The sequence below is a fragment of the Xenopus tropicalis genome, chromosome 3 (assembly GCF_000004195.4).
Source record: "Xenopus tropicalis strain Nigerian chromosome 3, UCB_Xtro_10.0, whole genome shotgun sequence".
Classification (NCBI taxonomy): Eukaryota; Metazoa; Chordata; class Amphibia; order Anura; family Pipidae; genus Xenopus; species Xenopus tropicalis.
The window spans coordinates 96,716,184-96,741,364 of record NC_030679.2 but is presented as its reverse complement, the minus strand read 5'-3'; the positions used below and the strand labels follow the sequence as shown (position 1 = coordinate 96,741,364).

General features: G+C 38.3%; 1 protein-coding gene across 3 annotated transcripts in view; it reads right to left on the bottom strand.

The window, feature by feature from the left end:
• Positions 1-16,178: 16,178 nt before the first annotated feature.
• Positions 16,179-25,181, bottom strand: part of otud7a (OTU deubiquitinase 7A) — a 137,958-nt gene continuing 128,955 nt past the window's right edge. For 2 of the 3 annotated variants that reach the window (XM_012970864.3, XM_004917921.4), the window contains 4 exons: positions 22,806-22,920; positions 22,535-22,619; positions 22,391-22,441; positions 16,179-20,317 (listed from right to left, as the gene is read on the bottom strand). In XM_012970864.3, the coding sequence (XP_012826318.2) occupies positions 18,890-20,317; positions 22,391-22,441; positions 22,535-22,619; positions 22,806-22,920 (1,679 nt within the window). In that variant the 3' untranslated portion in view covers positions 16,179-18,889. The remainder of the gene's footprint in view (positions 20,318-22,390; positions 22,442-22,534; positions 22,620-22,805; positions 22,921-25,181) is intronic. The other variant, XM_004917925.4, reaches the window with a different exon arrangement.

Genomic DNA, 25,181 nt, shown 5'->3' with positions numbered 1-25,181 from the left:
TCAGTTGTACACTATGCTTAAATCTATGTATCATTAGAGCCTTCATATCTAAAGAAGGAAGGAAAGGTGTGTGATATCAGGCAGGCTTCTCTGATCAGTCTTCTTGAGTGCACATTGCTCTCTTTGTAGATGTATAAGACTGAATGCTCCCAATAACAGTGCTTAGTTGATATTTAAGTTACAGTCACACTCAGCAAATGTGTCAAGCTCCGTGAAGTACCATTGATCACAGAGGGGAATTTTCCCATAGAGCTTACTCCTAACAGAAAAGCAGGCTGTGTGATGAGGATTAAGGCTCTAGTTTGCCTTCAGAGCTGTTTTTCGATAATAAATTACTGACATATACGGATATTCTAAAGAAAAGGAGGAACGTATGCACAAGGCCATATGGTTTAACAGATGGCAGAACCATGCATTGTTTCATCCCATTCTCATTTTATATTTTATGTAACCAACAAATACAAGAAAATCTTTTTATTAATGTTGTTGGATGTTGGAAAAATGGTAGATTCCTTTTGTAATTGCTTTTATTAAAAAAAAAAAAATAATAGGAAAAGAAGGCATTTTATATATATATATATATATATATATATACAGTGGAGGAAATAATTATTTGACCCCTCACTGATTTTGTAAGTTTGTCCAATGACAAAGAAATGAAAAGTCTCAGAACAGTATCATTTCAATGGTAGGTTTATTTTAACAGTGGCAGATAGCACATCAAAAGGAAAATCGAAAAAATAACTTTAAATAAAAGATAGCAACTGATTTGCATTTCATTGAGTGAAATAAGTTTTTGAACCCCTACCAACCATTAAGAGTTCTGGGTCCCACAGAGTGGTTAGACACTTCTACTCAATTAGTCAACCTCATTAAGGACACCTGTCTTAACTAGTCACCTGTATAAAAGACACCTGTCCACAGAATCAATCAATCAAGCAGACTCCAAACTCTCCAACATGGGAAAGACCAAAGAGCTGTCCAAGGATGTCAGAGACAAAATTGTAGACCTGCACAAGGCTGGAATGGGCTACAAAACCATTAGCAAGAAGCTGGGAGAGAAGGTGACAACTCTTGGTGCGATTGTTCGAAAATGGAAGGAGCACAAAATGACCATCAATCGACCTCGCTCTGGGGCTCCACGCAAGATCTCACCTCGTGGGGTGTCAATGATTCTGAGAAAGGTGAAAAAGCATCCTAGAACTACACGGGAGGAGTTAGTTAATGACCTCAAATTAGCAGGGACCACAGTCACCAAGAAAACCATTGGAAACACATTACACCGCAATGGATTAAAATCCTGCAGGGCTCGCAAGGTCCCCCTGCTCAAGAAGGCACATGTGCAGGCCCGTCTGAAGTTTGCCAATGAACACCTGAATGATTCTGTGAGTGACTGGGAGAAGGTGCTGTGGTCTGATGAGACCAAAATAGAGCTCTTTGGCATTAACTCAACTCGCTGTGTTTGGAGGAAGAAAAATGCTGCCTATGACCCCCAAAACACCGTCCCCACCGTCAAGCATGGGGGTGGAAACATTTTGCTTTGGGGGTGTTTTTCTGCTAAGGGCACAGGACAACTTATTCGCATTAACGGGAAAATGGACGGAGCCATGTATCGTGAAATCCTGAACGACAACCTCCTTCCCTCTGCCAGGAAACTGAAAATGGGTCGTGGATGGGTGTTCCAGCACGACAATGACCCAAAACATACAGCAAAGGCAACAAAGGAGTGGCTCAAGAAGAAGCACATTAAGGTCATGGAGTGGCCTAGTCAGTCTCCGGACCTTAATCCAATAGAAAACCTATGGAGGGAGCTCAAGCTCAGAGTTGCACAGAGACAGCCTCGAAACCTTAGGGATTTAGAGATGATCTGCAAAGAGGAGTGGAGCAACATTCCTCCTAAAATGTGCGCAAACTTGGTCATCAATTACAAGAAACGTTTGACCTCTGTGCTTGCAAACAAGGGTTTTTCCACTAAGTATTTTTTTGTTAGAGGGTTCAAAAACTTATTTCACTCAATGAAATGCAAATCAGTTGCTATCTTTTATTTAAAGTTATTTTTTCGATTTTCCTTTTGATGTGCTATCTGCCACTGTTAAAATAAACCTACCATTGAAATGATACTGTTCTGAGACTTTTCATTTCTTTGTCGTTGGACAAACTTACAAAATCAGTGAGGGGTCAAATAATTATTTCCTCCACTGTATATATATATATATATATATCCATGGGATAGAATCTACAAGGGTAGAAGGGTAGATTCTGTTTTTTTTGTGGGACAGATTAAATCTGATCCTCCATGCAACACCACGTAACAGCACAAGATTTTGTAGGATCCTACAAAATCTCATCTCCATAAGCTGTAATGTCGGATCAGATAAAATTGGATAAAGTTTTTTGTTTTGCTACAGTCAATATATTTCAATTTCGAATGGATGCAACAATATTGCGTCGTGGATGCAGCATGCCGCATTCGCATCTGACAGTCGCATAGCATTGGAGAAACTTACATTTAGTTGAGCATCTGATTTTTAAATCAGTCCAGTTATATTTTGACGCACATGACTACATGTGATTTTAGTCTTTCCGACACCATCCATGAAAACGCTTACAGAATACAGCCCATGATATTGTATGTAAATAGTCTGCCAAAAGGACTGGTCGAAAGTTTCCATTCTGTCACTGAAAGAGGTGGCTGTGGCTGGCAGGTCTAGCAGCCCAGGTTTTAATATTGTATTTAAAACAATGAAGCTAACATACATGGAAGTTAAGAATTCAGGGCAGAGCATGTAATCATAGTGATGCATAGGAAATGCCGACTAATCAGTTTAATTGCACATAAGATTAAATATGTATGGATGCCATTAAAGCAGTAGTTCTTATTACCATTTTACTCTCTCTCCCCTCCAGTGTTCTGTGAAATGTGCTGTAAAACAAAGAATGATTTGTGAGGATGGCGTATCAGAAGTGCTTTAATCATGGATTCATTATTTGTATAGTGAGCCTAATTAACTTCTTTACTCCTGTTGCATTGTAACAGAACTGTACTCATATACAGAAAGGATACACCCATATACTATTGTATTTGGTCATACATGAACAAAAAGGTATTCATATTTCATTTCATGTGTGCATTTTCTCAACATGTATTTCCCAGTATTGCCCTCTATTAAGCATGCTGTGCCACAAACAATAATTGCATTTTTAAAAATTCCTCGTGGAGCAAAACATACAGTAAATGCACGTTCCATGCCTGGGAGTACATTGTTGCCTTCTTTCTAGGAAAGATCCTGTTTGTACAAGCCTTCATACGCCAACTGCTTTGGCTGAAAGTAACATAGTGTAATTTACATACCTTGACAGATCCAGATATGCATGATAATGCCGGTTTTCAGCAGGATGAAAAGGCAATTACTTTGCTATATAAGGCACAGCAAGGAGAGATAAAGGGAAATTATACTTTGCTACAAGGCTGCTGATAAATACAAATATCATATATCTTGAATCCATTAATTATGGACTGGGGCAAACATTGCATCTGTATCAACATAACCTGATTTTTTTAATGTGTGATTAGTCATTTTGATTAAAAAGATACCATTGTTAGATAATTGCCCCATTTTTAATAATATTATACCAAACTTTTCAAAACAAGCCTTAATAGACTTGGGTTTTATCACATTAGAGGTTCAGATTACATATACAGCACCTTGCAGACCCTTGACCAATTTTTTATTTTGCTTGGTAAAAAAAATCTACACTGACATTTTGTACTTTGTGATATTTTTATTTCAAAGCACAGAAACTCAAAATTAGAATTATGTGACAGTGTTTTATGGGTTTTTTTTATCTGTACTGTTATCCAGCACTGGTAAAAAATAGTTTCTCCTTCAGCAACACTAACACATTTCAAATAAACCAAATGCTGTGTAGCCATGGGTGCAGCCATTTCTACTGAATAAGGCAAAATGGCACAGGTTTAATAGTTAAGCTCCGCAGAATAGAAAATGATTTAGTTTCTTATAGAGGAAGATGGACAGGGGATCAAAAGCCTCTCCAAACGCTATGTACAGGGCAACAAAATGAAACTATCCTTCATGCAACATATCAAGATTATAGTGTGTTTGAAGGTGCTGAATAAACATATAACAATATACAAAAATATATAAACCTTATGATGTCACTGGTCCTTTAGGGAATAGCGAAATGGAACATGAGGAAATTCCCTGGGTTTTGCCGCCCATGCAATTTCCAGTTTGGCAGGTGGGCAGCAAAACTTTAATTTGCCCCTCCATTGACTTAGATGTTAATCGTCTGGGCCCTGCCCGTGCATTCACAGGTCAGGGAATGATTTGTGTTGTACGTTTTCACTGCCATGTTTCCAAGCAATAATCATCGGACACACAATTGCACTGCAGAATCCAGTTGATTACCATTCAAGTCAATGGAAGGGTAAATCCCAGCATTTTTCCACCCACCAATCTTGCTGCAAACAGTATTTGTGGATTATATTTTATTCTAAAGCAGGGATCCCCAACCTTTTTTACCTGTGAGCCACATTCAAATGTAAAAAGAGTTGGAGAGCAACATTAGCATGAAAAATGTTCCTGGGGTTACAAATAGGGGCTCTGATTGAGGATTTGGCAGCTCCTATGTGGACTAACAGCCTATATAAGAGTATGTTTGGCAGTACACCTGGTTTTTATGCAACTAAAACTTGCCCAAAAGCCAGGAATCTAAAAATAGACATCTGCTTTGAGGCCACTGAGAGTAACATCCAAGGGACCGGTGAGCAACATGTTACTCCTGAGCCACTGGTTGCGGATCACTGTTCAAAAACAAAGCATTACTGACACCTGCAGAATACAGCTTTTGCTTGTGTGTAAAAATCTTTAGCTCCAGCTTTAATGTAAGAAGTGCCTTTAAATCTGTGTAACATCAGTCCTGTGCCATATTTGTCTCTTCATATCATTAATGTCACACATCAATCCCACAGGAGACAATATGAAGCTCATGTTACACACAATTGCTCCTAGCTTCATCAGGCAGAACCAGCAATTAAACTCATCATGAATAGTCTGTTTCTGACTGCATTGATGAGGGTTGATTAGTGTAGTTTTTTGAAAAACTCTCTTTATACGTTTAACCCTATAGTTATGGTTACGGAAACAACAAGATAAAAAAGGGCTATAGAGCAAACCAAAGCTGACTAAAGGTATGCCGCAATCACGTACCTGTAGATGTCCTGCAAGCCTGCTGTTTTTTGTTAAATTAGGATTGATGTTCCTCAATGCACCCCAAAAAAACGTAATGTGTTTATTTGATACCAAAACAGATTTAGTTCGTATCAGCTCTAAATAATTTTAGAATAAAGGAATATATTGGGCAGAGCTCCTGTTTCATTACAAATCATTATGCAGCTGCAGGGAAAAGTCCTGAATATATTCAGTTACTTCTAGACTTCATGGAAATACAATATTTGTTTAGGTTTCTCGTGAGGGTTTGCAAACTGGCAATTCAAAGCGCTCTTCTAAAGTCAACACCCCAGGGTATTCCAGCAGGGGTATTCACAGACATTCAGAGGCCTTTCTGCCACATGTCTATGCCAAAGATAGCATTTTTTTTAAACATTTACAGCACTTACAGCACACGTGCAACTCCAGAAAAAATATTCCAACTTCATTCAGATTGTTTTCCAAAAAAAATATGCTTGCTAAGGTTTGCCATTTGTTTTAGTAATTGCTTGGCCATTTGGAGGATGTTTAAAAAAAATGCCTTGTTGAAGGGAAGTTTCATAATTTCCAAACTTAATACATCAAAACTCTGCAGACATTAATAATAATATTTAGATTCACAGAAGCATCAAAAGAAAAGTACAAAAAATGACAGTGAAGCTAGGTTAGTAGCTGGGTTAGTGGCTGATTGAATAAAGAGTCATTTCAGAATCACCTCTGTGTTATAAAGCTTAGCTATAGATCTTCCCATTATGTCTACCAACCAACCGCTTTATGCCCATATACCTTACTACCCTTTAAGCCTCTAAACGCAGTCTTTGCCAGGTTTGAGTCTGACATGATGACCCTTCTTGGCATGACTTCAATTCCCCTAAATGGTAAAAGATGTTTTATTTGGCTGGCTTCAGGAGAAAAACTTAAAAGGTGCTTCATTATTTCCATCTCTATCTTCTCCACAGTATTACCACCACCTGAATATCTGAATCTACAGAGTGGTAAAAAACAGACCTACTGTAACTCAAATAACCCAAAAATCATGTCATGAGCAGAGAAAGCAGTAACCCATAGCATTCAATCAGCAGGCAGCATTTACTGGTCACCTGTTTGAAAGCAGACATCTTATTGGTTGCTATAGGTTACTGCTCCTGGGCAAACTTAGTGCCCGGGGCTGCTGTCCCAGGGCCCCCACACCCCCCACGATGCCCCTGCCAGCCGCGGCACCCACAACCCCTGCAGGGGCCCCTGCCACGCCCTCCCTAACCCCCTGCAGGCCCTGCCACCCACCCGACATCCTCCCCTGAGCGTGCGTAAGTGAAACACGTCAGTGGAGGACATCGGCGGCCAGGGGAAGCGGCAACAGGGATCGGGTCTGGGCCACTGGGGCCCACCAGGTTTTTTCCCGGTGTCCTGGAGGCCCAGTCCGACCCTACATGCTCCCTCTCTGCTTTTTAGTTGGTTGAACTGGGTGAAGAATAAGAATATATACTGGAGCTGTGCATTTGCAAACTGAGCACATCTTCCATTTATTTAGCCAAGGAAGGACAATACTTTCATTTAGGTTTCCATTAGGAACAAAACATTTGAGAACCATTGATCTATGTTGGGGATTCCTCATTCTCTCACGTGCAGCGATAGAGAAAATGCTTCATTCATAGATAATGTAGGGTACATTTTCACTTACATATAAAAATAAGACCTTTAGGGAATGGGCAAACCTGAGTGCAGGAAAGGGAAAGATTTCTCTAACTTTTTCCCAGATTGTCAATAGGCATGCCTATGTGTTCTTTTCTACATAAGGTCTCATTTGCAACTACTACAGGTATGGCACCCATTATCCAGAATGCTCAGGATCTGGGGTTTTCCTGGATAAGGGATCTTTCCATAATTTGGATCTCCATGCCTTAAGTTTAGTAAAAGATTATTTAAACATTAAATAAATCCAATAGGATTGTTTTGCTTCCAATAAGGATTAGTTGTATCTTAGTTGTGATCAAATACAAGGTATTGTTTTATTATTACAGAGAAAAAGGAAATAATATCATTTTTAAAAATTAGAATTTTGCTTATAATGGAGTCTATGGGAGACAGCCTTTCTGTAATTTGGAACTTTCTGTATAATAGGTTTCCGGATAACAGATGTGATACCTGTACTATGATTCTGCTGCTGAAAGATTGATCCTGGATGAATTTATGAGTTGGCTGTGCTTTTCCAGTTCCAGAATATATTTTCAAGCAACAGGTTCTGGTAGGTGAAGTGTGATATAATACTGGCAAAACCAGCACATTCCCTTTGAACCAATGCCCAGACCCACAGGCCCTGGTGGGCTGGGGGAATCCATTTTGCTCCTTGAATAACATAATATTGTTCTTGTTTGATCAACAATTCAAAAGAATTTCATTTATTCTGATTAAGCAATTGATAACCCATACCAGTTTTTTCGACTTGTCTTTTAAATATTATTAAAGTGTATTTTGCTGCACTCAATAATTCAACACAGTTGTGACTCTGAGCATCTCTTTATAGCGCCTCTAGCAGCAGGAAATATTTAATTAGAATAGGGAAAGCCATATGGAAAATATATGTGAGCAGCCTTACTTTTGCAGATCTGGCTGGCTTTCAGTGCAATTACATTAGGCAGTAAAGCATAACCTCAGCTGAACTCTGTAGCACAGAAAAAGGGCAAGTTATCTGGCTATAAAGTATGCATACTGTAAAATGAATCTCTATTTAAACAGAAAAATATCAAAAATGTGTTGAAAAATTATACAAATTTAATAGTTACAACAATATTTAAGGTATTCTGTAACAAACTATAGGGTTGATTCACTAAAGTGCGATAAGCATTATTGCATGCTTTTTTTGCATTAACATTGACGCGAAAAATAATGCTCGATTCGCTAAAGTATTATCGCGTGTGTTAAGACGCATATTACATGCACTAAATAACGCATGATCGCAAGGTGTTAATTTTAACCCACTGCGTTAATTCTCGCATAGAAATAATACTAATGCATGATTCACAAACAAATAAGAAGCATTAGACGCGCTAAATATTGCATTAGTCTGTGCGAAAATTAACACCTACTTGGGGCAGGCGGTACTTGTAGAAAATTGTGGTTGGTGAGCTTTTGGCAACACAATATGGACTTTGCAGTGGGATTTATTCAAGTAATGTTGGCCCTAGAGTGATGCATCCTCCAGTTTGCAGGGAAATGGTCATTTGCAGAAAAGTAGTTTTACAAACGCAAAAGTTACATTAGCGTTAAATCGTGCGCTAATATAGCAAGCGGCGAAATATATTGTGCGCAGCGAGAAGTAATGCATGCGTGGAAAATAACGCAAGGAAAACGCTCATTGCAACTTAACACAAGCAACCTTGGGCCCGATTCACTAAAGTCCGAAATAAGGAGTGCTATTTATAGCATGCGTTAAAAATCTTATCACTTCTTATTTTTCGCTCGATTCACTAAAAGGACACTTGTCATAATTAAGAAGCGATGTTCTTGGCGTTATTTATCTTGTGACGACATATTTTCAAGCAATATATTACGCAGCGCACAACATATTACGCAGCACGCGATATTTTACGCAGAGCGCAAAATTTTCAGAACGGTAGTCTTCAGAAAGTAATGGTTACATGGGTAATATATTGCACGCTGCGTAATATGTTGTGCGCTGCATAATATATTGCTTGAAAATATGTCGTCACAAGATAAATAACGCCAAGAACATCGCTTCTTAATTATGACAAGTGTCCTTTTAGTGAATCGAGCGAAAAATAAGAAGTGATAAGATTTTTAACGCATGCTATAAATAGCACTCCTTATTTCGGACTTTAATGAATCGGGCCCTTTGTGTCTTAATTAACGCGAGCATCCTATAGTAAATCATGCGTTAAGTCGCAAAAAATAAGCGATAAAATTTTTACCGCATGCTATAAATAGCCCTCAAAATATCGAATTTTAGTGAATCAACCCTTATGTATTTTTAAAGTTTTAACAGAATTAATTGTTATTTTCCCCTTTAAAACGTCTCCTTTATAGAATACATATAGAATACATATAGAAGTTCTAAGCAATGCAGTTCTTATCTTCAATCATTACATACAATCTTTTTAGCGAAAGGAGTATTTGCTAGAAAACCAAGAAACAGCAGGCTGTTAAGGGGAATGAAATTAAAAGTTTGTTGGCCCAGGTGTAGTAACCCATTGCAACCAATAAGATGATGCTTTTTCAAGAGGTGACTGCTAAATGCAAGCTACTGATTGGTTGATATAGGCAACTGTATGAAAGACTGAATGCAGTTTAGAATAAATGGTTGCATCTGGCAAGAGACACACATGTCTGATACTGCTTAAAAGCATTTTTAGAATGTAGGGACTATAGCTGCTAGGTTATGTGAGTGCCATTGGCCAAAATGGTAGTGCCCCTTCTTAGGTTAGCTATTTAGTGTTTAGCAGGCAGTAGAGGTGCTGTTTGCAGCTGAGTATTCATTAAATTTATCTCTGAAAAATTAGATACTTTAGAGATACTATGTTGGCTGGAGTTTTAGAATATAGTTATTAGAATATAGTTATCAGGAGTGGGAACAAACCAATACATGAAATAACTACTGACAGAACTAACTCGGGAGACAGAAATACTTTGGGGCTAATAAAATTGTTCTGGATTGTTATTATTATTGACTATAACTTCTGGGATGCATTGAACTAATGGACTTATAAATAAACGTCAATACTGATAGTATATTGATAGGACTATTTATCCATTGGCTTAGAGTTTAGTTGGTTACCAAGGAGGCTCAGAGGTTCTCCCTCTATGTGCTACGAATTTATGCTGACTGAAGAGCTGTGTATAATTAGTATCACTGCATTACAATATTATATATATATATATATATATATATATATATTTAAACATCACCTTTCAAAGTAAGCTGTGCTCAGCCTAAAAAGAGTATAGTATGCCTTTTATGCCTGTGTTTAGATTGGAATACTGAACTAAATACTATGGTAAGGTTATTTTTGTCTAAAATGTGGTTTTAAAGGAAATGTATAATTAAAGTAACATTATCAGTGCTATGCCTATAATTACATTTTATATAATCGCTTAAGCAAAACAAACTCTTCATTCAACAGCATTTTTTTATATAAACATCGATTTCCAGATGTAAATTTAATCTATTCCTTCTTGTACATGTTAGCCTGGCTTAGCATATTAAATGTTTCACTATTTTATATCGGGATGGGCAGAGAGTGGAAGGGGTCGGGAGCTGTATAATAAGTCATAAACACGGAAAAGTGAGAGATTAGTTAAATGCATAGCAACCTTTATGAGAGATTGGAAAAATCCATTCCCACCGTCTAAAGCTCAGAGAAGTGTGCAGCAGGACTGGTCACAGTAGGAAAAGAAAATAGTACTGTGTAATAGAAACAACAATATTTTCCATAGGGTGCAGTTTAAACTGGAAAAGAAGAGCCTGTGGCATTGGCACTGCTGGTAGTTCTGTGTCCACAATATAGATTCTGTGATCAGTGGAACATACAGGGTTGAAGACTGATCAGAGACAACCAGACAATTTCTCAGATTCCTTACTGTTATACTTTCTAATCTGATTGCCCTGAACCACTTAAACTTGCCATTTGTTACAGTTGCCACTGTATTTCCCAAACCATGTTATCACTCATACAAAAATGAGACCTGTCAATGACACAGACTTTCACTTGCTTTCTCTAGTTATTTGGATTAGGCATCAAAGGCAAATACCTTTAATCAGAAGTCATATACCAACATAAAATTACATCTTCTCATACTGTCTGAGGGATTGACAATCTTAAAATTATGCCATACAAAGAAGTATGTGGAGCCCTTGAGCAGACCAGGGGTCTTAAAACCATTTAAAGAACCATTTCCAGCCCATAGGTTTACAGCTGGATAGCCCTGTCAACTATTTAGTGGAGCATACATAGTACTGGTCAAAATTTATAATCTGAAATGTTTTTAAGAAGTATCGCAAATCAACAACTTTGGGATATATGGTCACATTCTTCAGATAAATACTAAATAAGTACAGAATTAGCATCACTAAACATTTACATGGTAGCCACCCAACAAGACCCCAGAGTTTAATAAGGATCACAGGAAGGTAAATATGGTCAATATAAATATGTTGCAAAACTGGGAATATGGTTTCAGGATATAATGCAGCCAAAAGTAGTAACTAGGGGTACTTGTAGCACATTACATTTTTTACTCCAAAGGTAAGCATGTATACATACGGTGTGTATAATACATCCAACACATGCGTTAAAGCACATATTGACCATGGGGGGGCTAGACATAATATAGAATGGATGGCAGGCACATTATAAAGTCTTATGTTTTTGACCCAGGTGCAGAAGTTTGCCTCCATCTACATTATACCCAGCCTCTGCTCTACATCAGAACTATAGACCCAGCCATTCAGGGTGTGCTCAGACACATCAATTGGCACACTGTATGACAAAAGTAGCAAAAATGGCATATAAATAAAACTATAATGCAACACGGTTTCTATATTAGATAACAATTGCAAGACAGTCTGGTCTGGTTTAAAAATGAGACGCCCGGGGTGGTCTGGAATGCAGGGATCAAGCCGAAACTGCCAATCTGTACAGTCTGGCATATGCCAGAGGGGCTGTTGTAAGATTCCACATTTGCTATGTATTGGGCCTGTGGGGGCTGTTTGGACCTCTGTATACTTGAAATTCCAGGGCCTGTTTTGAACCTCAATTAGTACTTAACAGGTTTCACTTTACTTGAGGGCACTAAGATCTGGGGAATCCTAGTTGACAAATTGGTTTAGGGCCCTGCCAAATTAAAGTAATACCCTGAACACTTTTAGCCAAATGAAAATGTTTGGAGCATTCCATATTAGTATAAAACTGATGACATCATTATGAAAATAATTGAATAGGAAACTGGCTTGACATAATTTAACCATGCTCGAGTCCATCATAACTCAACAGCAGTAACTGCTTTGTTTAAACAGATTGGCTGCTAAAATGGACCAGTTTTTCTTGGGTTTTTCATGATTTAAACAGCAGGCAAAATCCCTGTTTATTGACCTCATGTTGGGTATACAGCCCCTTTAATTGCTCAGAAATAGGGACTAACGAGTTAAAGGAAAGCTGAATGATAGATATGCCAAAGTTTATATTTCTCTGATTCCGAAAGTGAGGTGACCCTCTGGATCATTATAAAGCAGGGAATGATAGAGCATAGTCACGTTTACTCTTCTTCAAAGAGACATGGTTAGGAGAAGAAAGAAGCTTATGGTTCCATGGGAGCACTAGAGAAATTGGGTCTCTGGATAAACATTTTCTCGTTCTGGCCAAGGTCAAAGAGGACACACCAAAAAGAGTTAATCTATGGTGCTAATATAAGATATTTAACATGTTACAGCTCATTTACCATCTGTACTGGGGCAAGTGCTGGAGCCCAAAAAGACACAAATAAGGGGCCATACACATATTTTTGCTTCTGTACACATGGTGCGAGTTGCCCTGCAAACAAGGAACCCCTGTAGTTAATAGCTGCCTATGGCAGAAATAAAACTATTGGCTCTCTTGTATCCTCTGGCACCCCTGCCTTGAAAAACGTAAAGGGGAATGCCAGTGGCTGGCCCATGCCCTGTAGTTTGCAGAGCTGCATTATGTAATCAAACTCTTAAGTGATCCAGGCATCAATATGGATATTTCCCTTCCAATCAACATAGGTGATAATTCCCATCCAAACATAAACAAGGGTGATGTTATTTCTCTTGATTTTACTAGATATGATACCCCCACAGAGATGACCATCTGAATATCCACCTATTGCACAACTATAATGCTTAGTGGCCAATGGGATACTGAGAGATGGAGTTGCTCACCAGATGGAGTGCCAAAGATATCCAAATTCTGGAGTAATCAAACATGTATTTAGGGGACTCAAACAGCTTATGAGGATGGATAAACTGGAACTGTGGTTGCTGGGCTGGGGAACAGATACATCAGTACAAAAACAAATGGTTTGAAAGGCAAAGGTATTGGCTAATATGTACCCTTGGCACAACAGAATTAATTTGGGACATTGGTAGAGGCACTTAACCATGACCTTCATCTGTAGCTAAATCCCAACTCCCATCAATCCCAGCTGTCAGGCCGTACTTGCAGGAATACTGGGAGTTGTCAAACAAATGACTGTAGTTTAGCATGTCTGGATTAATATTTATCAAATGATCTCATGTTACCTCATACTCGGAGTGTTTCCCAAGAATGTTTGTTACAAAAGAAAGCCATCAGACAAGCGATGTTTAATAGAAACCATTCATATATTTCAACTTTCAATAAACATTTGGAGTGCATAACAATAAATAGCATTCATAACTTACTAGACTGTTTACAAAGCTTCTCCATGTCATTGTTATTTCTACCAACGGCTCTGCAGTTAACCTACTAAAATGACAGACCCTGTATATAATAAAGGCGCAAAATATTGCTCTATAGCATATTTTGTAAATCATATAAAAATAAGTTCTATATTACAATTTAAACTTGGCTTGTAAAATTTCAACATAATACAGCCTTTATTCTACAAACAGAACACATACAAACACCTTTCGTTTATTTTCTTGACAATATACTATATTTTCTCATGATATAGTTAATTCTGTGATGTGCAAATGAACTGAGCGTAAATTACAAAACAAAAAAAATGACATTTTCATTTATTTTGTTAGTCAGTACTGGAAGTATCTTTAAGAGCTTGCCATACAGAGTGAATGACAGATGACACAGAAGTATCTGTGGGAGAATGGCTCCTTCGCTCTATAAATTCCTACATTTAAAAAGGTTTCAAACAAATTGTTTAATTCAAGTGGTTAAAGCTGAAAAGTCACTTACAGTCATGGTCAGGATTTTTGAACAGGTTTGTTTGATATAAATACATTGAGAAGATGCAAAGACACTAACTAGACCTTATGAGCTGAAGTCAAATAGTGTTCTCTCTCCTAGGTTACTGGGTTCCACCTCTGACTTCCTAGTACTGCAATTAACATGCATTTCTTTAAGCAGCAGCGCCATCTACAGGAAAGAGCAGGCACATACACAGAAACCGTTGTTTTCCCTTAGCAGCATATAGGTTCCTATTAGCGATGGGAGGCTTTAAATGCACTTCGCCACGGCTTTGATTATTCTCAGAAATATAGAAATATTCAATATTAGTCTCTAGTGGTAAAATTGCTGAGATTGTTCTAATTAAACTGCAGACCTCAAGCACTCTTGAAACGTAGAGCCATAGCACACTGCAATGCCTACTCTCTCCAGAGCATTATTCATCAGCTCTCTATACTATGCCCTTGCTAAGAATGTGTTCCAGCCTCCTTCAGACATGTATTTTTTTTTATACAATCTATACAGAGGCATCTATTTGCTTTAAATGTATATTATATAGATCTCACCCTATTGCCTTGTTGTTGAAATCATATGCCAGGCAAATAGACAACCTTTCTAAGGATTCAAAACATTAAATGCTTTTAAAACTCAAAATAATAGGCACAGTCAAAAACCACTGTGCCCTGATGATATCCCCTAGATCAGGCTTCCAGTGAGGCATGAGTGAGCTTCTTGCACCACATTTACATGTCATTTTCACTGTATTGTTTCAAATAAATAATGCCTAGGTGTTAACTATGGTCTGGGTTTGGTCAGAAAAGTCTGACCTCCTAAAAATGAATCAAGTGGAACTTACCCATTAAAAGCACAATGTGTCCTTGAAAGTCCTGTGAGTATGGCCCAGGCCATTATTTTCTTCTATGGCTCGTAAATACTATATGGTAGCTATTCAACTTTACAAAGCAGCACCACATTCATTGGGAATAAATAAATATATAAGCTGTATCCAAAAAGTGTGCTTCAGTGTATTTGTGTGATCACACTTTCTGTATACATTTGTGTTTATTTCTTTTTACAAGGCCTACTGAGGGTGGTACTATAAGGCTCATGCCACACCAGGCGTAGGGCTGATTTTTTCGGCAAGCGGAAAAACGCTTGCCGAAAAATCAGCCCTACGCCTGCTACTTGTGCCTGCACCCGAATGAATGGAATACGCTCGGGTGCAGGCACATGTAGCCGATATACGCACGAAAACGCGCGAGAATGCAAAGTCTCGCGTTTTCTTGCGTATATCGGCTACATGTGCCTGCACCCGAGCGTATTCCATTCATTCGGGTGCAGGCACAAGTAGCAGGCGTAGGGCTGAATTTTCGGCAAGCGTTTTTCCGCTTGCCGAAAAAATCAGCCCTACGCCTGGTGTGGCATGAGCCTTAAGTGCTTTACATTAGCCACTCTTCCCGTTGCTTCAGTTAATTTAGGAGTCCCCCCCCCCCAACTGTGTTTATATATATATATATAGCTTCGCACAGGACTTGTGAAAACAACCGTTATTTATTGGTAGTATAACAAGACTGACGTTTCGGCTGCTACTGCAGCCTTTCTCAAAGAAAGTATAACAAGACTGACGTTTCGGCTCAAAGAAAGGCTGCAGTAGCAGCCGAAACGTCAGTCTTGTTATACTACCAATAAATTACGGTTGTTTTCACAAGTCCTGTGCGAAGCAGCTTTCTACTCAGTGCTGCATACACATTGTGGCCTTTTACATAGAGTTGTATATTCATACACAGTATATATGTGTTCCTATGGATATTTAACAGTCTTAGCAAAAAGCAAGATCAACTTACTGTGCATTTCCCTTTACCATCCCTTAGTCACAGAAATAATACAGGAATCCCAATAAAAATAATGAGCCTTCCTTCATAGCATGGTGTTACTTCAGACAGCTGACAGAACAGAACAAGAAACATTTGCATAGCAGCTCTAAATATACAGGATCAGATTAGTAACAGAACAGACACATCCAGACTCTTCATTCACATACTTTTTTCCCTTCAGTATTTTTATGTGCAATATGTAAATTAAATAGCATTTTAGATATGAGTAACACGTTCAATATTTATTATTATGCATTTAACTTTGTCTATGAGAACATTTGATGAACTGTTCCAAAGGGGATCTGTATATTGTATGTTAGCCTTCTGTGGATCCTTAATACTTTATGCCTGATGAACAGGTGTCATTTTTAAATCTTTAACGTTTGCATTTTTTACATAAACCAGTTATCCAATAAATGGCACTCAATGCCCAATCACTAGCACTCAGTGCCCCAGAGGTAGAGGCTAGAGGTGATGCAGATGTTAGGAACTGTAGCTCACAGAGGCCAGGAGGCACAAGTCCAATATCTCTCGGCCTAAATATACTGTGAAAATTCTGGTGGAAGTGAAGGGGGGTAAAATGGTTTGATATCACTGGTTAACTGTAAAGCAAGGACTGCACTATGTAAGAATTATAATAATAATGGGCATTTTTTATTTGTAGAAATTGACTGGTTTGTGGTCTAAGGGCAGTGGGAACCATGAATCTTCTCCAGGTCTTTCAACTGACCTCTTCTCGTGAGACATATAGAAATATTTGTTTGCAGAAGCATGGGCCAATTGTATTGACAGGGTACATTTTGCTTTAGCTTCTGTCAGCGGATTCCCAACTGACTATCTAGAACAGTGACAACTCTATGTCTGTGCCAGTCACTAGAAATGAATGTTCAGTGTCAATTGCAGTACAAGCACACACAGAGATATTTATTATTACATGTAGGCTAAACATTATGACGTTTTTTGTAACTCTTGTTAGCAATGTGTATGGCTGGAACATATCAAGCAGCGCTGTTCAGACGCATCTTGTCTGGTGCTTGTCATAGGCACATTCTAAAGCAATGAACATCGTACACTGAACAGATGCTCTCAGCAAGACAAAAGGGAGTATGCAGCACACATGAGGTTCCTAAACACCTCCCTAGACTAGAGGGATATTTAGGACGATTTTGACACTGAAAGCTAATGTTTGGAATTGTCCCTGAGCCAAGCAACCAGTGCAGTTTGAGTGTGATGCTAGAGTACAATTATCATTTGCCATTCAAGCCACAGAGTAGTTGCAAGGGCCAGTGTGCATTTATAACTCAAAAATACCAAAAAGGAGGACCTACAGAACACTTGTATACTACACCATACTAAAAGGTCTTCGGTTTTAAACTTTTGAAAGGTTTACTGACTCTTTAATGAAAGGAAAAATGTATGCAGTGTCACTTGCAATGGAAATGTTATGGAAATACATGTGATTACACCTCAGTCTCTTTTGTGATACAAATGACATGCAGAGCGCTATGCAAGCCTAGAGGCCCCATATAGTTAGCTGAAACCTTAATATTAGGGAAACTGATAATTATTTTACTGACTTAGCATCTATGTGCAGGTTTCCACTTGGCACTGCCCACAGAATAGTGGCGACAAAGACTAAAAAATGGGGATTCAGGCCTACATGTGGGCTTATTTACTAAGACGTGCTAAACGTTATCACTACAGTTACCCATAGTGACTAATAGGTCTTTGCTTTCATTTTATTACTTGTAGCAATTTGATCAAAACTAGCTGCTGATTGGTTGCTACTGGCATATGGGCTGGTATTTTATAGCATCTATGTTAATCAGCCCCAGTAAGTCATTTTAATGACTAGCCTAATTACGAGTGACCTCAAAATGTTTAGCCCCCAACTATTGCTATGTTGAACTGCAGCACAGTTCTTAGCCAATCACTGGTTCAGGAGAGTCTGAAGGTGAGTCTGACATCACTGCAGAAAGTATTGCTGATCAGCCGCACAATGGCAGGGTATCTCTGCTCAAGCTATGACATAATTCCAGTATACTCGTCCTTGAAATATTTATGAGTTATATTGTAAAAAACATGCAGATTATTAGGTATGGTTTATCATGTCACTGGGCGTTTTTCTCACTATTGCATTCTGGGTATTAAAGGACACAATGGCAGTTGTGAATATGGAAACGGCTGCATTATATTCGAGTAAGATGAATCGCCCTGTTTGTCTGCTAATGACCTAATTAGTCTTGCAACACTAATTCCCCCTTCAAGGAAACACATTTTCAGGATATATTAAGCTCTGATTCATAGGGACTTTGGAATTTAAAATGGTTTCATGCAGGTATCCAGCCTTACGAGATCTTTTTCTCATTGTCGCCAGGATCCACAAAAGGGAAGACCAAATTACAAAACCCTTTAATGTAAAATGTACATGAAGTGACTAAAAAGATAGTAGAAATGTATGTTTGTGTCACATAGGAAATCAATAAAACCATGAAAGCCAAAGATCATCTCTGACTGCACAAAGCCAATAGTGATATTAGAAATATTTAATGTTTCTTTCTACTTACCTGAGTGATAGAAAAAAGTTCAGGCACCTTAGTTAATAATAACCACATTCTGACTGTGATATAAACAACCTTTCAGCTTAACACATGAACATGAGCAGGGATAAACGGAATATAAAGGTATTATTATGCCTTTACATTGTTACCAACATATTGATGCCTGCTTTTGTATCAAAACAAGCAGATGTGTCATTGCATCCCTGTCTTTAGTCTAATTTGGCTAATTTGTTCTATTACAATTAAAGTGAGTTTAGTATAGAAGTCTTGCATGTATAAAAGGATAGATCTTATGTGGTATGGGCCATTCAGTGCCTGTGAACTTTACTTTCCCTATCCCGACGCTTCAGCTCCTCTTTGTAGCAGTAAGAGCAGTAATTTTCAGTCTCAGGGCGCCCATAAAAAGAACAATTTTCTTTTTTACACCTGCTCTGATGGAGTGAATAGATTGGACAACCTGTGCTTCTGCCTCTGCTGTTTTTATCATTGTTCAACCATGTCTGAGAGGCTTCCTCATCAGCATATTCTAAGCAGTCTCGGATATCACTAGAGTTGAACCCATTTGTATATGTCTGAGATTTATGCTCCGAAGGCTTTTCATATGTAAGAGATTCCACTGTGTTCACTGTGCGTATACCCGATAACCTTGCCGGGCTATAACTTTGTGAAGATAATGACCTGTTTTGTTGGGGATATGTAGCACAAGTTTTTAAGGAGCCTATTGTTGGCTTATAAGGGTCATCTTGGAAGCTGGACGACTTGGAGTTGACATCATGTAAATGGATAACACTTTGCCTTTGGACTGGTGGTGTATGGCTATAGTGTGCAGATACTGGAATGGGGCTGCATTTTTTAGCACCATTGTTGGGTGAGGGATAGGATGTTGGGGTTGGACTGGAACGTTCTTTGAGTTTTAGAACAAGTTGTGTTGTATGGCTTTGAGGCAAGATTGGTGATGCCCTGTCCTGAGGTGAGGAATCCAGCTTATCTTTAGCAAAACCATCTTGATCTAGCTTTCGACACGATGATCCATTTAGAGAAGCTTTCTTCTCAACCTCCTTCCTTTTCTGCTCTTGCTCAGCATTAAAACGTTCCTGGGCACTGGTTAAGTAGAAACCAATCATTTCCTCATGGAACTGATGCCGGTGACTGGTAAGAAGAAGCCCTGCAAAGATAAACTTACGTTCCCCTTGCATGGCTGCTCTCAATATATTAAGGCTGAGTTTTACATCTGTGCTATATTTCCATGGGTCAGACTTATTATCTGACAGTGATCTGTTGGTTAGTTTATCAACAGGAGAAATGCTAGCTTTATCGGTGGGTGATGGAGTTGTTTTCTCAGAAGGGGACGTACTGGCAGACTGTCCTGATTCCTCTTTGCTCCCCTTCCGAGATTTGGACTTTTTAACTTTGTCAGTTGAGTCCCCGTTCTTCCCATTGCCTGAATTAGCTCGACTGATTTTACCATGAACTAATCCTCCAAGGCCCCCCATGTTCTTTTTCAACTTAATACCCAGTGTTTTACTAAAACTTCCAAGCTTATTTGCCACAGAATCAGTTCTATTCTTTTCCTTCTCCTTCCTTTGTTTTTCTTTATCTTTATCTTTCCCATTTTTTCCATTGTTGACATTAGAATTACTACAGATAGAGTCTCGATCAGAGTCCATGGAGTCCGCCAGTGACTGCACATCTTCGCCTGTGGAAGCTGTTGGAGATTCTGGTTGGGCCAAGGGTGCCTGAATGTAAAACATAATAAATACCTTTAATATTAAATAGCAGATCAGCTCAATTTCCTTTGTATCTATTCTTTCAATATGCAAGTTCCCCAACCTCTTTACTGCCATCATCCTGGATCACTTCATCTGTACAGTATTTGCCATTTCTAAACACTGTTTCATATTGTGAACACTAACCTCTCCCTGCTAATCAAGAGGCCTGTCCCATGATTTGTATAGAGCAAACCCCAGCAAGCTTTTCATGTTATCTGTTTTTCTGTTTTTTAATGAATTCCTATATTTTCTTTATAGCTTATTTAAACCACAAATACATTTTAGTTTATATGTTGGAACTTCTAATTTTTCTAATCATACTTTCCAATACAGAAGATATTGCACAGTATAAAATATAAGTGTAGAGATGACTGGGAGGGCACAAAACAAAGAATATTAATCCCATGGCCAGAAGCAGTTGCACAACTTGCAACAAAAGCTTATGGAGTATGCTACTATCCATGTTCTCTTTCTTGTTAAACCTTCCTGGGAATGTTTCTCTAATGAGAAATACAAATAAAAGTTCTTTCCATTTTTCACAATGCTTTTTTTTTTTTTTTTTTATAATAACCGTCATCCCAAAGTCACCTATGAGTGGCATCTACATGAAACAATGAGGTTTTTAAGTCATGAAAAAAAGATTTCATGTGACTCCTTCACAGCCAATAAATAAGTAGGCCAAATGCAAATGTGATCAAACTTTATTGTAAACATACTAGAATATTGACAGCTGTAGCAGCAGACTAGTGAAGAGAAATCAGTAAGAAGGAAGATATTACACAGCAAGTCTTCAAAAGATAAAATGTACAGTGCCAGCCATATGTCAACTTACACTGCCTGATTAAAATGCAATTTGTTTTATTTTGTGTCATGTCATGACTTGGGACATTGTAATTTTAGCATTACTGTTATCAATATATATAAATATTCATGAGTATAAAATAGTGCCTTTGATTGCCCAAAAAATTCTGGGTTTGGCTGCCGGTTAAAGACAATGGCGTGCATTGAAAATTTTATGTGACAAAAAGGATCCTGCTGAAAAGGGCTGAAAAGGGCTGAATCTTGCGCAAATCCTGAACCGAATCCTGGATTTGATGCATTCCTGATATATATATATAAATCATTTCTTGAATAAATAAGTGCCAACTACAGCAGATTTTAATGAAGCATTTCAGGCACATCATTTATTTGAATGCACACAGCTGTGTATACCACTGATTTCAATTAAATTAAATATGCGAGGTTGTATTCCAAATTCAAATATAGTGTATCCCATGTACTTTTTCAGTAAATGCATTATATCAAGTCATTTTTGCTACAACTGAGATAGGTAGCAAGCCAGCTAAAGAATGCTGGATAGCAGTTTAGGGTTGTATATGGGTTAATGTATACAGTGGTTATTTGTGGACTATAATTTGAAGGTGCTCTCAAAAAAGAAAGAGTTAAAGGCAGGTGAAGGAACTGGGGACTCTTTGCAGTCAATGCCCTGCTCAAATTACTGGCTGATTCTCATTGAGAGGTGCTTCAATGAGACCAATAACTCCAAGCTATTTTACACACACATATCTGTACATGATATGGTGGTAGCATAATCTTAGTTTGATTGTTAATTCATTTCAGGGCCAAGAAATTATTGTATGTCTTAGGGACAAAGGTTGCTGCCCACCCAACATTAGTAGGTGTCAAACTGTAACTATATTGGTGAATTCTTGGTTCCACTGAACAAGGGAAGGGATATAATTTGACTCACTGCACCTTTAACCTTCACATGAATCTGTAGTAGGCATTTAATCACTTTCCGACTGGAATCCAATGGGTACGTGGTTGGAAAGAGGTTATGTACTTCTAGCAGTTATCAAATGGTAAAACATAAATGTGCAGTGAGTCCATAAATTAACCAATTTCAACCCTGCAAGAAATCAATTCAATTTGCTAGTTGTCTTTACAACACCAGATATATAGCTTGGTACTGCTTGGTAAAATAACAATTTATACATGCACAAGGTTAATGTATACATGTCCCAATGCCCTAGATCTGACCTGACAATCCCCACTGCTCAGAGGCCTGGGTGCTGACCAAGATGTGTGGCCCTGATGAAAAAAAAGGTCAGGAACCAGTTGTATCAATGTCTGTCTCACTTTGATTTAATGCACATTGAGCCTTTTAAAATTGCTAGGTCTTACCCGTGTTTCAGAGGGGATGCGTATCCATGTTACATTCATGTAGCTGTGCAGAAGGTTCAGTTTGGCCTCCAGAGACAGGATCAGACTGTAAGGGGAATACATAGTGACAGTGAATGCAGTACAACTATAAACTTTACAACACAAGACAATGTTACGGGCAACATGCACTGCTGAATATGACCTTTGTGCCCTCTTAATCCTTGTCCCAACGACTTGGTGATACTGTGCATGGCTGCCGTAAGCAGGAATAGCACATTTGTACAAGTATTACCTGGCTAACTTGATGTTATCATTGTCATCCTTGCCCCATTCCCAGTCCTTCCCAGGATCAACCGCAAAGTGCAAAGGTAGAAGCTTGTGTTCTGAGTCAATTAAAGGGATGACTGCTGTGAACGAGAAGACACAAGAAGTACTTTACTGTATAGGTATAGTGTATTTTGCCTTCACTACTTGTTGCACCGCATGATACATGTTGTTGCTGGCACTCGGAGCAGTGAAAACAATCATTAGCACTTTAGCCCCAAAGCAGGTTAGCCTTCCCTTTTTATTTGCTGGGTAATCATTATATAGATAAGAACAGCATTTCTGCATCAATGCCTTATGCTGAGCCACAAAAAAATTATAAATCATTTAGAAAAAGAAAATATTGACCAACACCCTTTCCACTAAAATGTTTTGCATTCGGCACTCTTACTGACCTGCGGCTTATTGTTACATGATGAGTTTTCTTTAACACCATCAGCAACAGTTTATTGATTCACCCAGCCTGTCATAGTGGCATGCCCTTTAGTTACCGAATAAATGGAAGTTATTGGAATCCACTGATATATTGGTGGTATCAATAAAAAAACTAAAGCAGTCAGATATAACCAGCAGGCAATGTTTATTAACTGTTTAAAAATAAACCACCTAGACTTCGGGGCAGGTTTATTATAGATTAAACTAAGGAATCCAATTTCAAGATTAATAAAAACTTGCCTGACTGTCAAGAATGTTTTCCTGAGAGTCCAGAAAGTTTGAACTAACTGACATATTTATGAAACCTGCGTCAACTTGGCAGAATGTGTTCCATTGCTTTGAGCAGTCATACGCCATTCTGTTCCATTGGATGGTAGCGCGCAGAGCTGCACAGCAGGAGCACTGAACACTATTACCCGTCCAAATCTTTTCCCCACATGCGGGGAGAAAGGAGTAGCAAAATTAGTTTCCATCCCGCAATGAAACATTTAATTGCATTAAATTATTATTTTATGGGCAGAATGCATCAGTATTACATGTTAAAAATGACTGATTAATAAATCAGCTGCCGAGTGTTAAAGTCTTTGGATGCAAGTACAGGTATAGAACCCGTTATCCAGAATGCTCGGGACCAAGGGTATTCTGGATAAGAGGTCTTTCCATAATTTGAATCTCCATACCTTAAGTCTACTAAAATCAATAAAACATTAATTAAACCCAATAGGATTGTTTTGCATCCAGTATGGATTAATTAAATCTTAGTTTGGATCAATTACTAGGTACTGTTTTATTACTACAGAGAAAAGGAAATCAGTTTTAAAATTATGAATTATTTCATTAAAATGGAGTCTATGGAAGACAAGCTTTCCGTAATTCAGAGCTTTCTGGATAACAGGTTTCCTGTTATCCCATACCTGCATTCCTATAGCTAAAATACTGTAGCACAACTCTGATTATAAATGTGCATAAATAAAATAAATATTGTAGTTCCAGTAAACACCGCAAGATGGCAGAATACAGCCTTGCAAACCGGCAGCCTCTTTTATTTATGTGCATAACAAACACATCGCTATGGGGATTGCTAACTCTGACGACCATTGTGGCTGCTGACTCAAAAGGGAATGGAATCTCTCCCTTGTATTTCCCAGGTGCCGGGATGTTGTAATATTGCACTGAGCAGTTTTGCACTAATTAAAAGGATGACTTTCCCCTGCTATCATCCCCAGCACACTGTTTTAGCTTGCCCATTACTCAGCAACTTACTTCATTCATTAAATCATTTTATATATACACTTTTTTTTTTTAACATGAACAAAATAAATAGAACTTGTGCTGAAAATACATTCTGCCTATTATTTTAATTTTAAAAAATCCATATTTTTTTTAAATTATAAAGCAGTAATAGAGGATTGTTTTGCTTTAGCTGAATTAGTTTAACTAGAGATAATGAGCTCTGTATAAACAACCCACATTTTTCAGCCCTTTGTTTGACTGTTTTGTCTTACAGATAAGCAGAAGTCCATTATGCAGGGGGTTTTATGTGTGCATGGGCAACCTAATTATTAACCGTAACCAGGAAGTTGTATACACAGAGTAGCATCAATTTTCCTGTCTTAGGGTGTCTCAGGGCTCAATGCTGCAGTGAGGCACCCAAGTCAGTGCTGCCCCCTGCGCCATCAGTACCATCGCTAGTGCAGAGAAGGTAACTTTTAATTAGGAACTCTCACTTTTTAAGTTACCAGCAACGGTTTATTGTCACCCCTGGTAACTTGCAAAAAAAATGTGCCTTGTCAAGTGACTTGACTCTCCCAGGGAGACATGGAGTTGAATGTAAACTATTCATTCTTATGTATGACATTGCTCTAATAAACAATGAGGTCTGGAAGGTAATGACTTCCTCAGGGAATAG